Source organism: Nyctereutes procyonoides, unplaced genomic scaffold (assembly GCF_905146905.1).
Source record: "Nyctereutes procyonoides isolate TBG_1078 unplaced genomic scaffold, NYPRO_anot_genome, whole genome shotgun sequence".
NCBI classification, from domain to species: domain Eukaryota; kingdom Metazoa; phylum Chordata; class Mammalia; order Carnivora; family Canidae; genus Nyctereutes; species Nyctereutes procyonoides.
The window spans coordinates 30,776,286-30,801,287 of NW_026575160.1; the positions used below are offsets into that span (position 1 = coordinate 30,776,286).

A 25,002-nucleotide genomic window follows, 5' to 3' on the forward strand; every position below is an offset into this window, starting at 1 on the left:
TGAGAAAACTGTGTCCCTTCCTAAAAAGCAAACAAATAAAAAACATTAAAACTACTTGTTCAGTTTTGTATCTTCTTACCATCCCTGCAGTTCTTCTGTATCAAATGTAGAGCTGGAGGTTGTATCTTCAGAGTTAGATATCTGCTCAACGTTCTTCCCTCTTCCATAAGTGGCAATTAATGGATATCTGTCCATAAAGAGAAAAAGAGAAAATGTATATGAGTTCCAGCATTATAAATAGTTACATTCATAACACATAATCATCAAGTCAAAACCTTAGACATTAGCTAATACCTTCCTAAGTTTGCCACACACTGGCTGCTGACCTCAAGCCTCCTTTCAAGCCAATTCCACTAACAGACCCCATTTTCATTTCACATACTCCCATTCTCAGTGCTTTTCTTCCTGCTATCACAAATAAACAGCTAGCGAGGGAGAAAAAGTTGCTTTAGGTTATTGTTGGTGTATTAGTTTGGTAGGGTTGCTGTAACAAAATACCACAGACTGCACGGCTTAAGCAACAGACATTTATTTTTCTCACAGGTATGGAACCTGGAAGTCCAAGATCAAGGTGCCAAGAGGGTTGGTTTCCTCTGAGGCCCGTAAGGGTTGGATCTGTTCCAGGGCTCTCTCCCTGGCTAGGAGATGACAGTGCTTTGCTGACTCTTCACCTAAAAGTTGCCCCTCTGGCAACAAGCACCTTTGGTGTCTCTATGTCCTAATCTTAGTCAACCTGGATTAGGACCTACTCTACTGCATATTTTAATTTAACATCTCTTTCAAAGCCCTCTCTCCAAATACAATCATCCCAATTCTGAGGTACTGGGGGTTAGAGTGTTAACATATAGTTTTGAGGAGGGGGGAATAGGAGACAATTTGGCTCATAACAGTTGGGTTTAACAGCAAATTGGCAAAGTGAAGACAATTAACTCAGGGGCTGAAACATATCCAGTAAAGAATAATACATCTTTTCCCCATGCCTGAAAGAGCCCATCACTTATTAATAGACAAATGGTTTCAAAATTTCAGTGAGAGGAATGAGGCAATGTGCAAGTTAAAGCTAAATGTAAAATAAATATCTAAATATAGTTCTCTCATTTAACACAGTTCCACTTATTTTTTTTAAATAAGTGGAAATAAACATTTTTATTTACTAAAATATGGTAAATAAATATTTTTATTTACTAAACCCACTTTTACTAAGCTATAGAACCCATTCACCAAAGAAGAGAGCTAACAAGTGGTGCTGATAAGCAGAGGCTATGTGCTCGATGTGGTAGACAGGCAACAGCTACTCAAGCCACGAGATTCACAATTACAGAAAGCTTCATTCCCATCACAAAAGAGAGACAAAAACAGAAAAGCGAACAGGAAGAATTAGATTGACCTTAGAGTTATTTGCAATTTTTATTAAATGTTCATAGTTCCCACATCCTAAAGGTATTATTGCTTGGTCGTGAGGAAGTTACTTACCTCTCTTTGCTTTTACCTCTTTGAAAAAAAGAAATGTAATGCTCTTAGAATTTTCAATATTGAAAACATTAAAATAATACTGAGAGGATAAACAGTCCGTGGTCAACACGATTCTATTTCTTCTCAAATTAATGATCGAGCAAACTACAAAAAAGAATGTTCTAAAAAGTCATTTGGGGGAGATGAAAGAAGATGGTGAGATTTCCGTCCCATCGAACTAGCCAAAAGTAGCTTCACAAGATTTATAAATGTAAACAAGTTATTTTAGATACACAGTGTTGTTTTAGACCAATGGATATTTTAAGCATATATATATGTACCTCCTAGTTGCATATACCCAAACTTTTTTTTAAAATTAATTTATTTATTTGAGAAAGAGAGAGTCGAGGGAGGGGCAGAGGGAGAGGGAGAAAGAGAGAATCTTCAAGTAGACTCCCTCTGAGCACAGAGCCTGGCATGGGGCTCCATCTCAGGACCCTGAGATCATGATCTGAGCTAAAATCAAGAATTGGCCGCTTAACCAACTGAGCCCCTGTATCCAAACTTTTTAAATGATGAAGAAAATTTAAAGGAACAGGAACTCTTTTTATAAAATGGAGGATCCTTTCAGAGCATAGATATTCATCAATAGTTTATGTCTTTAAATTTTTATACACATGGTTTGCTTAAACCAAGGTTAAGCAAGGTACGTATGTCCAGTATTGCAAAGAAAATATTGTATTCAACTATGGTTCATATATTTAATGGATTATGAATCCTTTAGTTTATAAAGTTCAATTTAGACTTTAAAAACAAACATCTGAATGTATGTATAAAAATTATTTCTCTCTCTTCTTTCTCTTTTCTCTCCCTCACCCCATAGTATTCATGTGGAATTAATGATTAAAAGGTATTACTAAAATGTGAATAAAGTAGGTGGAAGAAGAGGAAAACAAAAAACTAGAAAAGTACCTATGTATAATTAAATTTTTACTTTAAAATGAAATTATAAGGAAAATACCTTTATGTTGTTTTGACTTCATTAGCTGTAATGTAAATTTCTGTTCATTGCATCTTACTTCCTCATTGACTATTAAAATTAGAAATGCATGTTCATACATGAAAAGTTTTGCCATTTAGTTTAATAAGAATATACTTGAGAATTCTGAAAACTTATCAGACTAAAACAGCTAACAAAACAATAACAATATTCAAAATTTGAATAAAATTTTTACATTACTAATACGTTAAAAAAAAAAGAGTCCTGTATAGATGAATCATCTTTAGCCCAATGCTATTACCCAGATGTTTTGTTATTGGCTATGTCACTATTTGCTGAAATCACTGTCCTGAAATACTTCAAATTCCAGTGCCACCGGGAGTTCATCTGTACACTCAGCCTACCTGCAGTTCTTATATCGATTGGACCCTATGAACAAGTGAAATCAAGGATCCCTGGACCCATGGGATCAGAATCCATAATACGGCTCGCCCTACTGTGGTGTCTATTTCAGCTGTGGTTGCACTTTGAGGCTCATGGTTCTTTCCTTATGATCAAATCCCATGCAATTGTTAAAAGATATGCAGTATCACTTACACAGTAAGACCATGAAAAGAGGCATATTCCTCAGCTGTGAATCCATAAATATCTTGGCAAGATAGATCCACCTCTTGCTGAGGAAGAAGACCGACTAAATTTGTTGGTTCATCACTTAGAGCAATCATAAGGGCTGTTCTGGAGCAAGAGAGACACATGAATGTGTATTTATGGATCTTAGACATATATTATACTTTTTAAAAAAAAGTCTTCTAAATTTACTATTCAAATGTGGAATCTCTAACAGGGAAAGAGTTAGGGCAAGGATTAAAAGGTGGGGCAGATTTGCTAAAAAAGGTGCACCAATCACAGGTTATCATGGAGTTTAAAAATAAAAGAGTCTCTAGGAAGCTGCTCGCTCAATGGTTTTCAATCCTTGTTCCCTGGAACCCTGGTGTTTTCAAGATGTCTCAAAATACCAGGGAGGGGCATACCTGGGGCTCTGGGTCCCCTACCCCTATTTAACTATAGCAAGTAGGATTTAGAGATTTTCTGTGTAAGATTCAAATTCTAAGGTTATAAATACGATTACTATTAATGACCTACCAATTTGGTCCAACTGTTTGATTTTACAGAAAAACACATCCTGGGAATCTAGGTAGTTTGGCCGAAATATATGGCCAGATCTTTTATCAATATCACAAAATATATTTACAAATACACACACACACACACACACACACACACACATTGTCTTGTTAGGAAGCTATAGTTATAGCTTAATTTAACTTGCTATTGTTAAATGCTCTTATTTGGTGTGTATTATACCTTTGATTGTTATCTGAAGCATTCACATCTGCTCCTCTTTTCAGAAGATACTCTACCATTTTTGCATTATTTTCAGTAATGGCAAGTAACAGTGGAGTATACCCATCCTGAAAAAAAAGAATTCAAAATGATTACTTAAAATACTGTACGTATATTATATGCCTTTTAGATTTAAGTTCAATCTAAAAGACACTCTAATTTTTAAAAAGTTTTGATATATAACAAAATATGATTTCAGAGACTAAGAAAATAAACTAGAGTTGGGTCATTCAAAAATAAAATTAACGTTTTTACTTTAGGCCTAACTCGAATTGTAGACAAGAGCAGCCTGGAGTATTTAAGCAACACACATCACACGCTTCATGCAAGTATTACAAACCATCAATTGCATTTAGACCTCCAAGGTTGGCATTTATTTTGGGCTGTCATAGAGAGAAAATTTCAGTGACCTTAAGTGTTAGGACGCTTAAACAAGAAAATAACAACAACTCATCTCAGTAGGAGAGTTGGATTCCTTTTAGGACAGTGATTTTCCAATTTAACCCTATTATCATTATCTGTGAGTATATAAGTTAAGACAGGAAAAAATGCAGACTTATGGTTTTTAACTGATATCAACTTAAAGGGAAATCCGATATTTCCCATTTGATATGGGCCTTTGAACACTTATCATTGTTAAGTATAGCATTGTTTTGGGGTTCAGTGTTACAGTCTGAAATGAAATGGACCAAGACTTTTTTTTTTAAGACGTTATTTATTTATTCATGAGAGACACAGAGAGAGAGAGGCAGGGACACAGGCAGAGGGAGAAGCAGGCTCCCTGTGGGGACCCCTATGGGGAACTCGATCCCAGGACGTGGGATCACGCCCTGAGCAGAAGGCAGACGCTCAACCACTGAGCCACCCAGGAGTCCCTGGACCAAGACTTTTAAAAAAGGAAAACCTTACCAGTATTTGATAATCTCATCCTTCTTCTCCTTTTCCCCAATTTCATTTTGGAAAATTCATGCTTCATACAACACGTGTTTCATCAGATATGAATTATCTGTAATAAATGCCTTCTTCCATTGCTTTCTCTAAAATATGTTATTTTCAATAGACTACCTTATTTTGATCTTCAAGATTAGCTTTGTGTTCAAGCAATTTTTCAACTAAGGAGACACTTTGGCCACAGACGGCATAATGGAGCTCAATATTGCCGTCTAAATCTGCCAGATTCGGGTCTGCACCATGTCCTAGAAGAATGGTAGCACAGTCCTCCTTAGCACACTGTACTGCCTGTCAAGACAACAAGAACAGATGAGCAACCAACCCATTACTCAGGATATGATGTATTAAAACTGTTTAATACTATGTTTTAAACTATGAAATCCAAAAGGAAAAATTAACACACCTTAGTCAATGGAGATCGGTTTTCACTATCGCAGACATTTATTTTGGGCTGTTGCTCAGTTACGAGAGAGACAATATTTGAATATCCATTAGCACAGGCCAGGTGCAAAGGTGTTCTACATCAATATAACAAAACACAAAGTGAGAAGTCTTAGTTTGAGAAGTTGCAATACCCAAGAACATGCCAGATCATATTGTTAAGATATTTGCTTCGTGTGCTTACTGATATTCACATACAAGTTATATTAATTACAATTGTTTTTTACTATATTAAAAGGGTCATGCAAATGCCCTTAAGATCAAATGCTGAACTGGTTTCACTTCAAAGTAAGTTTATAATGAGTCAAAAAATACCTGTGTACGCATTCATAAAAAAGTGTCTAGTGAGCATTTATGATGGCTAGGCAGGATTCTAGGTGATGAGGAGACAGCAGCAACAAAATAGACAAAAACATCTGCTTTTATGGAGTAAGAAGAAGTAAACAAAAAGCTTAAAACAGAAAGCATGCCAGACAGTGTGCCAAGTAGGAAATGTCAGCAAGGAGAGAACACGCAACTGTACATAGGGAAGCCAAGGAAGCCCTTGCTGATAAGGGGATATAATTAAATACACGCAGGAAGGAAGGGAGGGCGGGGGCCATGTAGATATCTGGGGGGAAAGCACTTCAGGTAAAGGGAGTAGCAGGGCCAAGTGCCCTCATACATTTCTGGATTTCTGTGGAACACTGAGGAGGCCAGGGAAGCTAGAGATGAGTGAAAGGGAAAGGAGTGGGTCTCAAGATCCTAGAGATAGCAGGGTGGGGGATAAATGTCATGTAAGGCTGAACGAGCCATTGGAAGGGCTTTGGCCTTCACCCTAATGAAATGAAAAGCCAGTGGAAGTTGCTAAGGCAAGGAACGACGACGCATTTCACATACACTTTATAGGGTCATTCTGGCTACTGCATTTAGAATAAACAGAAAAGGTTAAAAGACAGAAAACTAGTTAGGAGGCCACTGCAGGAATTTTGATTAAGATATGATAGAAGTTTCGACTAGAATGGTAACTTGTGAGCTTGGCAAGAAATAGTTGGATTTTAGGGGCACCCAGGTGGCTTAGGTCAGGATCCTGGGGTCCTGGGATGGAGCCCCTTGTTGAGTTCCCCGCTCAGAGGGGCATCTACTTCTCCCTCTTCCTCTGCCTCTCCCTCTGCTTGTGCTCTGCTCTATTTATTCTCTCAAAGAAATAAATTTTTAAAATCTTAAAAAAAAAAGAAATAGTTGGATTTTAGAGATACTTTGGAGGTGGAACCAAAATATTCCCAAGATGGGTGATATGAAAGAAAGAGTGGAGTCAAGAATGACTCTAGGGTTTCTGACCTAACAACTGAAAGACATAATTTGGTATTTCTAGAGAGAGAGAGATGTAGGTCTGAGGAGGAAAAACGGGAGCACAGTTTGGGGATGTTTGAGATGTCTAAAGAGTGATGTGATGGCGCTAGTGGCTCTCACAAGCCAAGTGTTAAATTTGCAGGAACGGTTCAACCCAAATGACATCACACTGGTAGCTTGAAATCAGGGCTTCTCCTCCCTTCGCTTTACCCCCACCGTCAACTAAGAGCCTGCTATTAAACACCTGCCAGGGCACGTAGTCTATCCGATATACACGTTCAAGTGTAGGTATTTACATATAGGGGTCTGGAGTTCAGGGGAGAGAGCTTGCTGGAGATAAGCTGTTGGAAGGCACTGGAATATAGACATTTAAAGATAATCTCTCTTCACAGGGCAAGTGAAGAGTAAGACACAGAGAATCATTTCAAGTTCTGAGCCCTCAAATATTTACCAGACAGGAAAAGAAATCAGCCAAGAAGTCTGGAAAGAAGTACCCACGGAAGCAGAGGAGATGCCAGGTGAAGACGCCAAGTGTCCTGAAAGACAAGACAGTATTTCAAATACTACTGACAGGGCGAGTAAGATATTGGGCCGGGATGCCCACTGGGTAAGACTGAGGATTGACCACTGAATGAAGTGGTGTTGAGGTTACGCATGACCTTGGAGAGTAAGTCAATGGGGCGGTGTAGGATAAAAGTCAGATACATTTAGATAACTGTGTTTTTGTCAAAGGGAAGGACATAGAACTATTAGCAAACTGGCATGAACCTTCTTTATAACCATAGCTTCCAGTTACCCAATTATGATGAAAAATGATGTTTTTCATACCCTATGACTTGCAAACTCCCCAAAGGATTTTAAGGTAGGCATAGACAGTACATATTTTCTGTTATTAACGCCAAACACGTAACGTCTTCATTTCTTAATGTATAAAGTTAATTTTGTTTTTGCAGTAAGTGATTGCTATTGGGCTTTTTTGAAGATACTCAGCAATTGGCAAAAAAAAAAATCATAGGAGATCCACATTAAAAAGTCAATTGTTTTGCTGTCTCAATGTCTTAACATCTTAATAACCACTACCCTGGGAAGTCTCCTCTACTTTTTTCTTATTAGCACATCAGTAGTATGGTACATCTTGGGTGGATAGGGACAATATATATATAGCAAATTAAAAACAAAAACAGCAACGGCAGTTTGGGTAAAGAGTGAAGTGCCAGGTGGAGATTAATGTGGTGGGAGGAGAGGAGGCAATCAGGGAGGACATCAATGACCTCAAATGTCATTTTTTTTTCAAATATCATTTTTAAACATTTTTTAAAAGAACAAGCTGGAAGTTGGGAGTGTGACCCTCTGCCAGTGGTTACCAGACCTCTGTCCCCACTATGGGAAACCTGGAGGGACAGCTGATGAAGCGGCCCAGACAAATCCCGCTCCTGCTGAGCCAGCCTCCACTCCACGGTGGCCTTCATCCATCTGGTCACCTGTATTCTCTGTCCCGTACATTCACATCATGTTTCTTGAGCTGAAGGTGCTCCTTCACCTTCTCCAAATGCCCCACTGAGGCAGCTTTGTGAAGTTTCTTTAAATCCTTATCTTAGAGGTTGAAGCCTGGCTGGGTGGGGTGATGGGTACTGGCCCGGCCTGCAGGTGGGCTGTGGGGCTCAACCTTCCTTCTCCAGGAGGCGAAGAACTTCATGGTGGCACAGGAGACAAGCCCTTCAGTTGCATCAGGGCGCCTCCCTGTGCTCCTAACAGCCCCACCTGCCCCTTTGGTCTGGCCACTCCCCACCTCCCCATCTCCCCTTCCCCTTACTCTCCCCTCCTGCCCCCCACCCCACTGAGGACACATCCAGTCAGGTCTTCACCCCACTCCCGGAGTCCCAGCTAGCCAGAGAGAGGGCCTGGAAGTGGGCCAGGGACAGGAAGTGGGCAAAGACCAGAGACAGGTTGAGCCACTTGCCTGGGGCAACACAACCACCCCAGTTCCTGGCAACACGCAGGGCCTGGTGCACAGCACCCCTAGGAAGTCAGTACTGGGGGCGTCCAGGCCCAGCTTCTCACTGAGGTCTTTGATTGACGGCTACACTACCAATCTGACTAGTACATCAAGAACCTTTTGGTAGAAACCTACTGGCTTTCTTAGAAATAACCCCTTCTCCTTCAAGGATAGACCTAATGACCTGAACTCTTGAGAACAGCTTTACCTTCCTTGTGGTGAGGATGGATCTTCTCCAGGGGTTTTGTCCTCCAGTCTAGAGCCACCCCCTCCCCAACCTGGTTCACCTGATCTAGCACATCTTTAACAATAACGGAGAGCCCCCAGTGATCCCAATTTCAAACTTACTTTTTTGGGTGCGGCCTCTCATATTCCGGCTCACTTTCTCATGTCACAAAATTCCAAAAAAAATCCTTCCGACGCATTGCACCCACAGCCCCTTAATTCTGTTACCTGTCACTGACCTTTACCTCCCCACTCTGTCTGCATTTCCCTACCTAACTAGATTAAATTACGTGGTGAGTCATCATCACCATTCCCCTGCATATACCTTCAATCTTTTTCTTGTTTTCTACCTAAACCATGGTCCTGGTTAAACCACGGTCTGTCTAAACTGACCTGTCCTGGGCCACTGAATGTGACTAAAGGAAAAAACAAAGCCATGAGCCATGATGTCTTATATCATTTTTAGCTCATGAAAATTGACCTTACGTGGATTGCTATGCTTTCCGGCAGCCCTCCGCTATTTCCCTGATCCACTCACACTTGCCTTGATTATTTTAGATCTTTTCTCCAAATGTATTCTTGGCTGATGACCTGGTTTCCTGATCCATTGAGAGAAGAGAATTATTATTATTATTATTTTATATATTTTATTTTATTTTATTTTTTTAAGAGAAGAGAATTAATGAGAAAAGAAATTCTGTAGGCTCTCAGGACGTCTACCCACCTGCCTGTCCCTTCCCCCCAAATATTTTACCTTCTCTTCTGTTCCTATTGATATGTCCCTGTTTCTAGCAAAGGCCAGCGCTTCTCTTGCAGACTAGAACCCATTCTCTAAAGCCTGCCCGTGGACATTTCTTCAGCAACCTCCTGCTTTCTTATGTGTCTATAAAGTTTGTCTCTCTGTTAACTAATTCATATTAGCATAAACACACGCTACTATTTATCCAACCTACAAACTAACAAAACTGATCACACCTCTCTCTGTAACCATCGTCTCATTGCTCTCCTTTATAGCAAAACTCCTTAGAGTTGTTATAATCTTATAATGTCTCGATATAATTTTTCTTCCTCTGTTCTCACAGCAATTCCTATCATTACCTATTTTTTTTATTGAGGTATAATTGACATGTCACATTATATCACTGTCAGGTATACACATAATGATTTGGTATTTGAATCCACTGCAAAATGATCACCACAATAAGTCTACTTACCATCTGTTACAAAAGCTACAAAACCTTTTTTCTTGTAATAAGAACTTTTAAGATGCACTCTCTTAGCAACCATTCTTTTGTTCCCATCTCTCTCCATTGATACTACTTTAAGTATGATTGACCATGACCTCGGTCATGTGAAGTCCCATTGTAATTTCTCAGTTTTCATATTAATCCAGTAGCATTTGACACAGGTTTCAAGGACCATTGATTGCTCCTTGATACACTGTCTTCACTTGGCTTCTAAGATATCACACTTCTCTGGTGTGATTCCTTCCTTTCTAACTCTTCCTTCTCGGTTTGCTGATTTTTTTTTTTATCTTCAATATTGGAGGGCCCCAGGATCAGCCCATCAATAGCTTCATTTTTTTTTCTCCAAAAATCCTTGGAGTCATCCTTGAGTCTTATCTTTTACATCTACATTTAAATTGTCAGCAAATCCTGTTAACTCTAACTACAAATATATCCAGAATTCATCTGATTTATTCCCCTATCCGTATTCCCTTCTGGGTGATCTCATTCAATCCATGGCTTAAGCCATCTATATGCTACTAACTCCAAAACTGAGAGTTATAATCTGGTCCTCTGTATTGAACTCCAGACTACTACTTTCTTCCAAAGTCAGGGCAAAAGTTGGTCAGGTCAAAAGTCTTAGTGTCATCCTTGATGTTCCCCTTTCTCAAGGGCCACATGAGTTAGCAAAACCTCAATGCGTTACCTCCAAAATACAAACAAAATTTGACCACTACCATCCATACAGCACAGGCCAACATCACTTTTCTCATTTGTACTATTTTACTTTAGTATTTTATAGGTGAATCCTGGCTGGGCTTCATGCTTTTGCTCTTGCTCTTGCACATCACCCTTGCCCCAGTTTATTTGGAACCCAGCAGCCCAAATGATCCAGTTAAAGTGCTTTCAGATGATATCATTTGTCTGTTAAAAATACTTCAATGATTTCCTAAGTCCCTTGCAATAAAAAGCTAGATTTCTTATAGAGACCTCCTGGCCCTGTACAATCTGTGACCCTCCTCCTCCACACCCCAGCCTTTACTTCTCTGGCCCTCAGTCCTTATTACTTAAGCTCACATTGCTCCAGCCACTTTGGTTTCTTGGTCTTACCCCCAACACACTGAGCATGTTCTTGTCTAATAGCCTCTAACCTTGTAGCTCTCCTTTCCTGAAGTGCTCTTCTGGCCACCATACTGCAAGTTTTGAAAAGATAGCTATTTTTGAATGCTTTGTTTCCAGTCTAATGCTCAACCTCCATCAGGTTTGGCACACTAAGTGCTCAATAAGTGTCTATCGATTGAATGGATAAACATTTGAATAGTAACCTCTGCTTCTATCTAATAAGAACCTCCTCTTCTACCTTTTCAATTCTTTTTTTTTTTAATTCTTTGGTGCAATTTTGAACACAGAACTTTTACTTAATTCCATGGAGTGGAGGTAAAAGCCAGGATGTAATATTTAAACAGAACCTTGAGGGTGGCAGATGAGAGTGTGAACACAAAACTTAATGTGAAACTGGCCCACCAGATGCAACTGTTGGCCCAAATCACAGACCCCAGTCCACCTCCACAGGAGCTTTCAGTAGGCAGCTTCCGGGCCATGAAAAATGCCAATCCCTCATCAACCCTCAGCGTGCTCCTAAGAGCTAAAATCTTTGAAGAGTAATACATAGCACTCAAGGCATGCAAAAAAATAATTCACTGGGTGTGGAAATATCAGAACCTCTTTATATCTATTATTGTATGGTGCTCTGAAAATAATTGCATAAGTTCATATGTTCTGTAATAGACATGATATATTAATCCACGGACACCTGCACACGTACACATACGCGATAATAACTGACACTTGGCACGTATTGCTCCAAGTGTTTTGCATAGCTAACATGTAGTCTTCACATAGTCATGTTGAGATAAGCACTATTCATATCATCATTTCATAATGAGGATACTGAGGTGCAGCAAAGTTTAATGACTTGCTCGAGGTTATTGAACTAGGAAGCTGAGAGCTGGGATATAAACTCATGCACCATGGATTTGAACCTACCCCGTCTGACTCTAGAATTTGCCTCATTGGCCAAAATACCACATCGTCTCTCTCATGAATAGATACCATCCCTGTAAACCCTATTTTTAATGGCTAAGAAGAAAGGTTTAGTGCTATTTGCAAAGTATTTAAGTCACTTATTCATTTAAATACATTCGTTGAACTCCTTTCTAGTGCTACACGATGTGGAAGAAGAAGGTGGAGGAAAAAACTGGACAATTCCTGACGTTAAGTCAACACACACTGCTTTCCACTGTGGTTTAGATCAGTGGTTCTCATCCAGATGTAGTTTTATCCCACCGGGAGTATTTGGCCATGTTTGGAGAGTTTTGGTTGTCAAGAATGAAAAAGAAAAAAAAAAAACAGCTGAAGAAGAAAACTGCTAAATATCCCACAATGCACAGGACAACCCTCTACAACAAATATTCAGCTGGCCCCAAATGTCAGTAGTTTCCAGGCATAAAAACTCTGATCTAAGTTCCATATTATTTCAGGGGAGCAAAGATGGAAAAGTCATCCTACATCCTCTGCCTTCAGTAGGCTCACAAATGCTTAGTTTACCTCCACTCCTGCCTTCCCCCCAAAAAATCTTCCTCAACTATATAAATTAGTGAGGGTCACATTATGTGCACTCTATCTTTAATGTTAGCGTACGGGGAGGGAGTGACAAACTACCTAGATCAGGTTGTGGAGGGGCAGGGGTGATTTCAAATAAAAAAAAAAAAAAGAGCTTTGGGGCTAGGCTTGAAGGATAAGTAGAGTTTTTCTGGGTATTCTAACAAAAACTTACCCATCATTATAAAAGGTTTTTAAAATATTTTATTTATTTATTTTTGAGAGACACACAGAGAGAGGCAGAGACACAGGCAGAGGGAGAAGCAGGCTCCATGCAGGGAGCCTGATGTGGGACTTGATCCTGGGTCTCCAGGATCACACCTGGGCTGAAGGCAGCGCTAAACTGCTGAGCCACCCAGGCGTCCTGATCATAAAAGTTAATTCATCGTGGAGGCACAAACAAGACACCCAAGGATCAGAGGATCACCCAGTATCAGTTGTGGAACCTTGACCAAATTAGACTGGGATCTGAGTCAGGTCTTAAAGATTGGGTGGAATTTTGATATATCTAAAAAAACAAAACAAATCAAAAACAAAACAAAAAACTAGACAGAGAGGCACCTGAGTGGCTCAGTGGTTGAACATCTGCCTTCTACTCAGGGCGTGACCCCGGGGTCCTGGGATCGAGTCCCACATCGAACTCCCTGCAGGGAGCCTGCTTCTCCCTCTGCCTGTGTCTCTGCCTCTCTCTGTGTATCTCTCAAAAATAAATAAATAAAATCTTTTAAAAAAAGGAAAGGAGGGCACATTTTCCTACTTCTCATGGGCCAGCAGTGTCCCTGTTTCAGCTCCATTATAAATGCTTCTGACTTTATTTCCTTGGTTATCTCTCTCTGACTGCAGCTGCTGTTGGCACCGGCCAGTCCCTGGGGGCTGGAGCTGCACCACTGTCTTCCAGAAATCCATGGACCATGACTTTGCCTGGTCTACTGATTCAGCTTGTTTTAACCTCATTTCCATGCAAAACAAGCCCTTCCCGATTTTGATGGGGGTTGCCCTCTTGTTCTGTTTTTCTAGCTGCCTGTTTTGAAAGAGTCACTTCCTATGCCCATGGACTCAAGAGTTCAACTTTCCTCAGTGATACGTTCCTGAGCTGCCATCATGGGATACAAACTAGAGGGACTTGGGCAATATTCTTAACCTTTCCGAGCTTGTTTTCTCACCTCAAAACACCTGGGAAGATGAATGACCATGAACTTATTCAGCACAGCTCCTGATAAAGGGATGTTACTTACCAAAATGTTGGTTCACTTTTCTTTCCCTTTGGGTTAAAGACAAAATAAAATTAACTCAGTTTTTTTTTTCTTTTGCTCTTTTCCTTACTTGCTTGGGCTTACTGTTGGCAGTCCTGTGGTCCTGTGCAGACTTCAATGTAAAACTCCACATACACTCTGGCTGTCACCGATTTCCAGCGACGCCAGCTCCATCATTAGTTTCCTAGTTTGCCTGAAGTGTTACGGGATTATGGTAGATTGGAATATTGTTCAGGAAATATTGTCTCCTCTTCAAGAAGTGACAGGTTGCCTTCTTCTCAGAGAAGCCCACTGCCCTCCAGCCCTCCTACCATCCTCCATGAGAGCAGCATGCTTAGACGGCCCTTCTTCAGCCTGGATCCCAGCATGAGATGCACACAGGGCCGCTCTGAACCCAAACCTCGCTGATACCAGGAACCCAGTGGGGCCCCACAGAGCCACAACCGACGCTCCCCAGGGAGACATATTATCATTTAAGCCACTGAGCCAATGAGATTGTTTATTACCCTAGCAAAAGCTCATCGGGTTAGAAATGGAGAGGGGGGTCCTGCAGCGCCTGGCATTTCACTCACCCAGGCCCCAGGACATAAACTCTGTGCTCTCTTCCTGGACTCTACGTCCCTTCCCTAGTTGTCCTAGAGCAGCTCAGCCCTGTACTCCATCATCAGCCTCTTTTATTACGCAGGATCGTTCTCCTGTTGCCTGTGAAACGTGCAAGGAACTTGTCAGCTCTGGAGTGTGTATCTCTAAAATGTGCTAATCTAAGTACATTATCAAGAAATCAGGCCTTTATCCACAATTATTTTACCAGTTAGAGGGAAAACATTTTCATTATCTGTTACGTAGGACGGATGCTTTTCTCCCCCAATAGCCTTTTCTGAGATGTAAGTAAACCTTATTCTAGTATAGGGGATCACTTTCTTGCATTAAAAGAAATAGCTGATATTTCTTTCCTAAGGAGTTGCATTTTTTTTTTTTATTGTTGCTGTAACAACTTTCCACAAATGCAGTGGCTTAAAACAACACGAACTTTCTGATCATATAATCCTGGAGGTCAGAAGCCCAAAACAGGTCTCACAGAGCTAATATCGAGATATCAGCCTTCCTCTCTGGGGATTCTATGGGAGAATCTGTTTCCTTGCCTTCCCTAGCTTCTAGGTGCTGACCACCACGTTCCTGGGCTCTTGAATTCCAGAAACAAAATTACTCTGACCTCTGCTTCTATGCTCACACCTCTTTCTCTGCCTCCTCTGCCTCCTTGTCTCATGATTAAGGAGCCTGTTTGCATTGGTTCTCCCAGGAAAATCCAAGATAATCTCTCATCTCCAGACGCTAACTGTAATTGTATAGTTTATCCTTTTGTAATAGAATACATCTTGTGGAGAGGTGCTTTTTCATGATACCCATCCTAACCTGTGTGAGGCGATATCCTATTATAGTTTCTGCATTTCCTTGATTAGTACGTTGACCACCTTTCTATGTACCCGTTGGCCATTTGTGCATCTTCTTGGGGAAACTGTTCAGTTACTCTACCCATTTTTTTAAATCTGGTCGTTAGCTTTTGTTCCCTTCAGTTATATGAGTTCTTCATATATTTTGGATATTAATAGCTTATCAGATATATGACTTGCCAACATGTTGGTCAGTTCCATAGGTTGCCTTTTCATTTTATCGATAATTTCTTTTGCCGTGCGGAAGCTTTTTAGTTCCACAGAGTCCCACTTGTTTATTGATTGGTATGAATACCTGAAATATTAAGACTACTGATGTGTTACTTGTCATTTTTATTGCATTCGACAGTATGTAGAGGTGCTTTTAATTTGATTCAATAGATTTTAAGTTGGTAATTCCTGGTAGTAAGCAACTCCACCCCCACTAATATATTTATCCTTCACTAAACTATTATGCTATTTAAATATGTCCTCTTCATATGATCATTCATATTTCTCCTCTAGACATAATTATCATTTATAAGTGATCACAGTGTTTTTCAGTCTAAACCATCTTACTGGCAGGGCTTCTTATGGTACATTTTCATTTTATTTTTTTCTATCTTAATGATGAATAATTGTGAACCATTTATTTGGTCCCTATAGTTAGGAAAACATTTCCTCCCTATAACCTTTCTTCTATTTATTTATCTTTATTTTCTGATTCATAAATATGAGGTAATAGGAATCTGGAAAGTGCTTTCAGATATTTCATTTGGTATTTACCCTATTTGTAAAAACAGAAACAAAACTGCCTTTTCTTTGTAACTAATCTAATTTTACAAAATCTTTTTTTCTATGGTCAGTCTCCCTGTGTGATCATCTGCCATCTAGTGGAAAATTTAAGTATTGCTCCACTCTGTAAGAGGGATGAATATAGGATGTATATAGAGATGGAAACAGGTCAGAGCTATTTTGGGGCAATGTGAGATTTCCAATCCTATGTACTAGTTCAGATTATATAAGATAAGAATACTTAATATTTCATTTTGTCCTTATAGGCTGATATTAGAAATACATATACTTATCATAGATAAAATACATAGTTCTTATCACAGATTTAATATTCAGAAATAGAAGATGAAAAGCTGATTTATGATGCGATGAGCACTGGGTGTTATACTATATGTCGGCAAATCGAACTTAAATAAAAACAAATGTAAAAAAAAGAAAAGCCGATTCATAGAAAAGTAATCAACAGTTATTTAAAAGAGAAAATACTAGCTGGAGAGAGGAGGCGAACCAGTAGATAGGATAGTGGTGAGGAGAACAAGGGATCTAATGTGAGACAGAGAAGGGAAAAGGAGAAAGGAGAAGGATACATGGAGAGAAAGGAAAATGAAGAGGTAGAAAGAAGTAGCAAAGAAGAAATCGAGGAAGCTGGGAAGAGGCAGCTGGACAAAGTTGAAATGGGAGAGGGTTTTAAAAGTGTGTTCAAAAGAGAAGAAAGATGAGTGGAGAGAGAATAGAAACGTTTTGCAATGTGTCACCTGTCTAGAAGCACCACCTCTCTGATTTTGTCTGCCAGATTCCGAGCAAGTGGTCCATACATCCTACTTCCTGGTTACTACTATCAATGTATAATTCACATTACGTATGCATGTGTGATGATTGAGTTTTTTCCTTTTGCATTTTTCCTATTTAGAGTTCTCATAATGCAGGGACATAGTGAATGAGGTTGTGCTTCCTTTATTAGAAACCGATTTCACTTGGGATTTTGTTGGAATATTCAACTAGTGAGGCCCTACAAGTGGAATCTAGGACACCTGACTGCCTTGAGTAATCAAGGCACTCGAGAGTGCTGGAGAATAATGTTGATCAATGTATTCTTTCAACCTCAGCTATTTACAAAGAAAGTCAGGTGTTCCATTCAACAAATACTGAGTTCTCATTATATGTCAGGCATGTGGTAGATGGCACTGTAAGGTGAAAAACATCTTACTGTCCAGTAAGATTTTTAGTTAACTGGAGAAGTCACAGATTGAAAATCTCTTATCTTTCTTCTTTACGAATTATATTTTAGCTTATGTGAGTCTCCCTGCCTTGTGTGATAGGCAGAATTAATAAGATGACCCCCAGGGACGCATGTCCTGAATGTGGATGGAACCTGTGAGTACAGTGTGATATTATTTCTGTGAGTATGTTACTTTTAATGGCAAAAAAGGAGCTTAGTCTATTTGGGCCTGGTTTAATCACAGGAGTCCTTTAGAGCATCTAGAGATCAGACACAGAAGGAAAAGATGTAAGTATGAGAAAGATTTGAAGAGAGAAAAATTCTCTTAGTGGCTTCGAGGATGAAGGGGGCCATGTGGCAAGAGCGTGAGAATGGCCTGTAGGAGCTGAGGGCATCACCTAAACAAGAGCCAGCGAGGAATACATCATCTTAGTCTTAAAGACACAAATCACTGAATTCTTCCAACACCTACATGAGCTTGGAAGAAACCCCTGAGCACCGTACAGATTATGGATATCTTGATTTGAGACCCAGAGTAGAGAGGACATAGTAATTTTTATTACAAGGTTCTTATCTATATGTGGAATGGTATAATATTATTGGAAGATAGACTGTGATAAGATGTGTATATGTGTGTGCATATTTTATCTAGGAGAAACCACAAAATTAAAAGTAATAGATGTAACCAATAAGTCAGTAGTGGAGATAAGATGTAGTCATGAAAAGTACTTATGCAGTTATCTCAAAAGAAGGTAAGAAAAAAGGGAAAAGGCCCCAAAAGTGGGCATCTACAAGTCACGTATGGCATCTACATTTAAACATATCAGTAATTCATTAAATGTAGATGTTCTAAACACCCAAGCAAAAGGCAGAGAATATCAATATCAGGCAAAAAAGCAAAATCCAATTCTATACCACCTATACAACACCCACCTCAAAACAAAGACAAAGAGGGATTAAAAAATAACACAAGAAAATGACATGCCATATAAACAAATTGAAAGAAGATTAGATTTGCTATACTAATATTAGATGAAGCAGGTTTAGAACAAGAAATATTGCCAGGAATAAAGAGGGTCATTGCATAATGACATGGGGCTCATTTAATAAAGAAAATATCCAACTCTAAGTGTATGTATACAGTAACAGATTACATCAAGTATATATAATACAGTAAGTAAAACTGATACAACTAAAAGGAGAGACAAATCTACAATTCTAGTTACAAACATCAACACTCTTCTTTCACTGATTTATACAACAAGTAGACAAAAACATCAACAAGCATATGGAAAGACTTACCCAATTCGACATAATTGACATTTATGGAACACTCCATCTACAAGAAAAGAACCCACTCTTTTTTTTTCAAGTGTACATAGAACATTCACTCAGACAGACCCTATAATGCTAATCTCAACAGATGTACAAAGACTGAAATATTAAAATCATGTTCTACGATGACCATGAAACTTGAAATAAAAATATATCGGGAATATCCCTCAGTATTTTGAAATTAAACAACATACTTCTAATTGATCCTGTCTCAAAGAAGTCACAAGGTAAGTTAGAAAATATATTGAATTAAAAGAAAATTGAGAACCTGTAAAAATGCTTCCTACGTAGCTTTAGCAAAGTGGCTAAAATAGTCCTTAGAAGGAAAGGTATAGCTATCAACGCTTATATTAAAAAAAATTGTCTCAAACAAATGCTTTAAAATTCTACCTTAAACTAGGAAAAAACATACAGCATGAGGAAAAAAAATAAATAAGCAGAAATCAATGAAATAGAAATAAAACTCAGAAAAGCTAAAATTACTAAACCTAAAGCCAGAATGATCAAGAAAAGAGAAGCTGCAAATTAAAATCAGAAATGGATGAGGCTGTGATTACTGATCCTACAGACATTAAAAATATTATAATGGAATAATGTCACAACTTACAATAAATATAAGCGCATAGATGAAATGTACAAATTCCTTAAAAGATGTTAACAACTATAGCTCACTCTAGAAGAAATATATAACACAAATACACGACCATTAAGAATATATAGTTAAATACCTTCCCACAAAGAAAATTCTAGATCCAGAGGACTTTAATTATTCAATATAGTGCTAGAAGTTTTAGCTAGTGCAACGAAGGCAAGAAAACAAAGATTACTAAAGATTCTAAACTCTTTCTAAAGATTAGAAAGGAAAAAAATAAACTTGTTCCTATTTTCAGATGAGATGGTTGTATACATATTAAATCTGAAGAAATCTATGAAAGAACTACTAAAATAAGTATCTGTCAAAGTGGCAAGAATAAAATAAACATACAAAAATCAATAGTATATCTATATATCAGCAATGAATAAATGAAATGCTTTAGAAAACGTGTACAGGGCTTGTATACTGAGCACTACAAAATGTTAATGAAACAAATCAAGGAAAATCTCAATAAATGGGAAGACATAATATGTTTGTAGATTAGAAGACATATAACGATGACAGTTCTCTTGAAGTAGAGGCAGGTTTAATGCGATCTTATCAACACATCAGCAAGATTTCTTGTAGATACAGCCAAGATTCTAAAATTTATATGGAAAGGCAATGGTACTAGAAGAGCCAAAGTGATATTGAAAAAAGAATAGAGTTGGAAGAAGAATTTTTCTACATGATTTAAAGACTTATTATGCAGCCACAGTAATTAAGACTGTGTGGTATTGGTGGAGAGATAGCCATAGAGATCAATGGAATAGAAAAGGGAACACAAATATGCCTGGCTTTTGACAAAACAATTTTGTAAAAATAGTCCAATGGAGGAAAGATAACCTTTTCAAAAAATGGTGCTGGAACATTTGGACATCCATAGACAAAAAAATAAAATGACCTAAGTTTCACATCTTATATGAAAATGAACTCAACATGGATCATGTTCTTAAATATAAGACATAAAATTATATGTATTTCCCTAAAATTCTGTTAGAGAAAAGAAAAACAAGAATCTTCAGGCTCTATAGCTAGGCTGAGTTCTTAGACCTGACAACCAAAAGTATGGTCTACAAAAGGAAAAACTGATAAACTAGACTTGAGAAAAATTTAGAACTTTTGTTTTGTGAAAGACCCTGCTTTATCATCTGTTAACAGAATAAAAATAAAGCCATATTCTGGAAGCAAGTGTTTATATATTACATATCTGACAAAACACTAGTAGTGTCTGAAATATAAAAATAATTGTCAAAACCAGAAAGTAAAAATATAAATAAATAAATAAATAAATAAAAAAATGATAAATAAAGCAATCCAGTTAGAAAAAGGACAAAAATACATGAGAAGACCTTTCACCAAAGATACACAGATGACAAATAAGCACATGAAATGATTTTTGACATCATTAGGAAAATGCAAATTAAAACTACAATGAGATACTACCGTATATCTATCAGAATGGCTACAGTAAGAAACAGAGTCCATGTCAAACTCTAGGTTTCAGAGAAACTGGATCACTCACAAGATATGACAGGGATGTAAAAATTTTTCTAGACACTCTAGAAAAATTATTTGGCAGTTTCTTCAAATGATAAACATGTTAACTACCATACAAGCCAGCAGTTGCACCCCTGGGAATTTATCCCAGAGAAATGAAGACTGACGTTCACAGAAAAACGAGGACCTGCATGTTAACAGGAGGCTTATTTGTAATAGCCACAAACCGGAAACACTCTAGATGTCCTTCAAGGACTGAATGGTTGAACAAATTATAGCAGATCCGTACCATGGACTCCCACTCCACAATACAGCAAATGAACTACTGATGCACACCACCATCCGGGTGAACTTCCAGGCAATTAGGCTGAGTGAAAAGGCTAGTCCCCAAAGTTTGTATACTGTACGATAGATCCCATTTATATAACATTCTTGAAATGCAAAACTAGAGAAATGAACAGATTAGTGACGAGGGATCAAGGAGCTGATGGGAGGTAAAAAATGAGTGGGTGTGGTGATCAAAAGGCCACAAAAGATACCCTTTGTGATGATGCCCTGACCCTATCAATGTCAATATCCTGGTTTATTGAAGTGTGGTTTTGCACCGTGTGGGGGGGGGGGGGGGGACCAGAGGAAAGGATTAACAAGGGGCACCTGGGTGGCTCAGTGGGTTAGGCATCTGCCTTGGGCTCAGGTCATGATCTCAGGGCCCTGGGATTTAGCCCCACATCAGCATCTGGCTCCGTTCAGCAGGCAGTCTGCTTCTCCCTCTCCCTCTGTGATCTCTCTCGCTCTCTCTTTTAAATAAATAAATAAATAAATAAATAAATAAATAAATAAATAAATAAAAATTTTAAAAAAGGATAAATAATATTTCTCTATTCTTACAATTGCATGTGGAATGACAACAATCTAAAAATGACAATGAGATACATAGAAAAATAATTACGAGGGCAAAATGTGCTCCTCTGAGGACATGGGCACTTAAGGAGAGTTTACTTCTTCCCTAATATAAATATCAGGGAGCTTCACTTAGTGTTTCTGTGTCTTGAAACCTCTAATTATTCTGTACAATTGGGCAGCCAGCTTCTATTCTGTTTACAGTGTTCATATTTCTCCAGAGATGGGAAAATTGTCACTTAAAATAGAATTTTAACAAAAATGGTGTACTTATTTTTCTAAACAATAGGTGGCATCTGAGTTTCACGAATAAAATTGATGATTCATGCTGCTGTATCAGGAAATGGAATTGTATTTTTCAAATTAATTTAAATCTAACTTACATACATAATACTCCTCATCGCTGATAATACATTTTTACGTATTTGTTAACTGTCTGAAATAATACACTTTTTCTTCTAAAGTTAACACTGAGAATGCTGCTAATTTTAGGGGGAAAATATTTAAAAATAACCTGTAGATTTCATAATGCATTTTTGGTGCCTTTCAATGTATTAAAATTATACATAACTGAAATCTAGTAAATTCTAACACATATCAAATGTTAACTTTTCTTATTTTAGTTAATATTATTGAGATGTGTAGAAAGAGCTAGCATAAATATTCAATATATGAATAATACATAACTTCTTTTTTTTTTTTAAAGATTTATTTGAGAGAGAGTGAAAGAGATCACAGAGAGGGAGAAACAGACACACACATGAGTGGAGGGGAAGCAGAAGGAGAGAGTCTTCAAGCAGACTCCCCACGAATTTGGGAGCCCAACGTGGGGAAGGATCCCACGACCCCTGAGATCATAACCTGAGCTGAAATCAGGAGATGGCTGTGCAACCGAGTGGGACATGCAGCACCCCCATAACTTTGTTTTCTAATAAATTTTACATTATTTGGAAATATTAGTCTTCCATCTCTGTGACCTTTGACTATTCTTTTATATCCATAGGCACCAAATGTCTTCCTGCTCCTCTCTCTGAACTTATCCTGAGGCTATTTTAAACCTGAGGAACCACCCTAGGTGAGACTACTCACTTCCTGTTGCTTTCAGGTGTTTGGTGTTTGTTGGCTACCTCTACCCCAGTTTAAAAAAAAAAAAATAACAATAATAATAAAAGAAGACTAGTCTTTTGTGTTATTTCTCTGGTTGTAAACTCACATACATATTCAGTGCAGTTGACTTTATTCTTCCCTAAGAACCAATAGGCTATATTATTCCAAATATATTTATATTTAATGTCATTTTTGTCATGGTGCCTATTGCCCATAGTCCTTCAAGAGTCCATGAAGAAATCCACTTTCCAGCCTTGCTGTGATTATCTGGGTCCTGGCCTTCAGTCTCTAGCCCCCAGCGTAATAGGATAAAAATCCTAAACCCTGACTCAACGAGTGGTAGAAAAAAATTCCAGGTTTTCCATTGAGAGATTGGATTTGAATCTATGTCCAGCCATTTCTGACCTCTGAAATCATGAGTAAGACTCCAAACCAAACCTCAGTTTCATCTACAACATGATCTGTTATGAGAATTAATTTAAGTTAAATAATATATGTGTAACCTATTCTTTAACAAGGCTCTTATTGTTTTCTTTTTTTGATGTTCATTAGAAAACAGAATTTTTAAAAATGAATTCAGTGTATAAATTCAAGTTATGTCAGAAGTGTATTGAATATAAATTGCCAGTAATATCTAGCTTGCGGTTTTCAGCTACAGGAAATTTAAATTTAAAAAGAGAGAGAGAGAGAGAGAGAGACAGCTGGGTGGCTTAGTGGTTGATCACCTGCCTTTGGCTCAGGTCCTGATTCCCTGGATGCCTGAATCCTGGGACTGAGTCCCATATCAGGCTCCCCATAGGGAGCCTGCTTCTCCCTCTGCCTATGTCTCTGCCTCTCTCTGTGTCTCTCATGAGCATATAAATGAAATCTTAAACAAAAATAAAGAAAGAAAAAGAGAGAGAGAATGAAGAAAAAAAACCCCAACACCTCTTTTTGCTTCGGAATTTAGCACTCAGGGTAGAAATGTTCCATATTGTCAACCTCACCTTGCTTGATCAAAATACTGCTATGGGATCTTTGAGCTGGGGGTCTGGACCAGCAGAAGCTGCCATGAAGAGGGTTGTTCTCACTAGAGGAGGTTAGGACAGCCTTGGGACAGGTGAGCATGCCAGGAGTGCGACGGGAGAGGCTGATACCAATACTGAATTGAGGATGAGAATGCGTGGTTTAAAAACCTAAACTAAGACATCATTTCACAGCAATACACTATACCATCATTGTCATATCCTGTCAGATGTTGAATAATTTCTGTGGGAATACATGAATATATCTTATCTCTATAAGCACAGCTTTTTGAGTGGTGGTGCTTTATAGCTTCGTGTCCCCTAGAGTGTCGAGCACTATTATATATAATCTGTTTATATAATAGATAAGGGCTTAAATTAGCCTTTCCGTCTGCAAAAATAAATTCTTAAACTATGCATCCAGATTACAAAATGGTTTTATTTAACTCTGAAGTTATATTTTATTTCAGCTTTTACTTTTATGCTCTTCAAGGATTTACTGTAGCTAAACCTCTTTAATCGAGTTATTTATTTTCTATAAATTTAATCCATTGTAATAAGATAGGGAGGCCCCCAACTATATTTCCTACTTGAATTAGCTGGTATCTTTAAAATATATTTGTAGATGCCAGGTCTGGGTAATAAGGCAAGTGTTTTGCCTAAGACCTTGTGTATAATTAGCATAAGTAAAAGCAAAGAAAGCAAAGCCCTGAAAGCAATGGAGGCAACACAATGACTTATTTGAGCCATCTCTCAGAATTTACTGTGAATCTGACTTATGTAGGACACAGGGAATAAATTTTAGGTGACTTGAGGAATCATGTCTCAACAGTGATTTTTCCCTTTTACTCCTTAGTTTATGCTATCTACAAATTATCAAAGACATTAACAAATGATTTAATAGCACACCCAGATTTTTTTAAGTACATTAAGTTTTTAAATTTGGACTCCGTGTCAGAAAAGTTGTGTGACTGGAATGAACATGGTTGGAAATGAAATAGAATATGGATTCCTTGCAGTGTGGTGCTTTGACCGGATTTACTTTCGCAAGCACTATATTTGTAATTAACTAGCCAAATCAAATTAAACCTACCAAATTTAGAGCAAACATGACCTTTGTGTTCTGTGCTGACTCGT

At 38.3% G+C, this 25,002-nt stretch overlaps 1 protein-coding gene across 1 annotated transcript; it reads right to left on the reverse strand.

Annotated features, from left to right (window-relative positions):
- Positions 1 to 3,041: 3,041 nt before the first annotated feature.
- Positions 3,042 to 8,276, reverse strand: ANKRD7 (ankyrin repeat domain 7). The gene is given in 6 exon segments (XM_055314630.1): positions 3,042 to 3,095; positions 3,097 to 3,187; positions 3,818 to 3,924; positions 4,922 to 5,095; positions 5,211 to 5,325; positions 8,062 to 8,276. Coding segments are annotated over 6 exon segments (756 nt in total).
- Between the last annotated feature and the right edge of the window lie 16,726 nt (positions 8,277 to 25,002).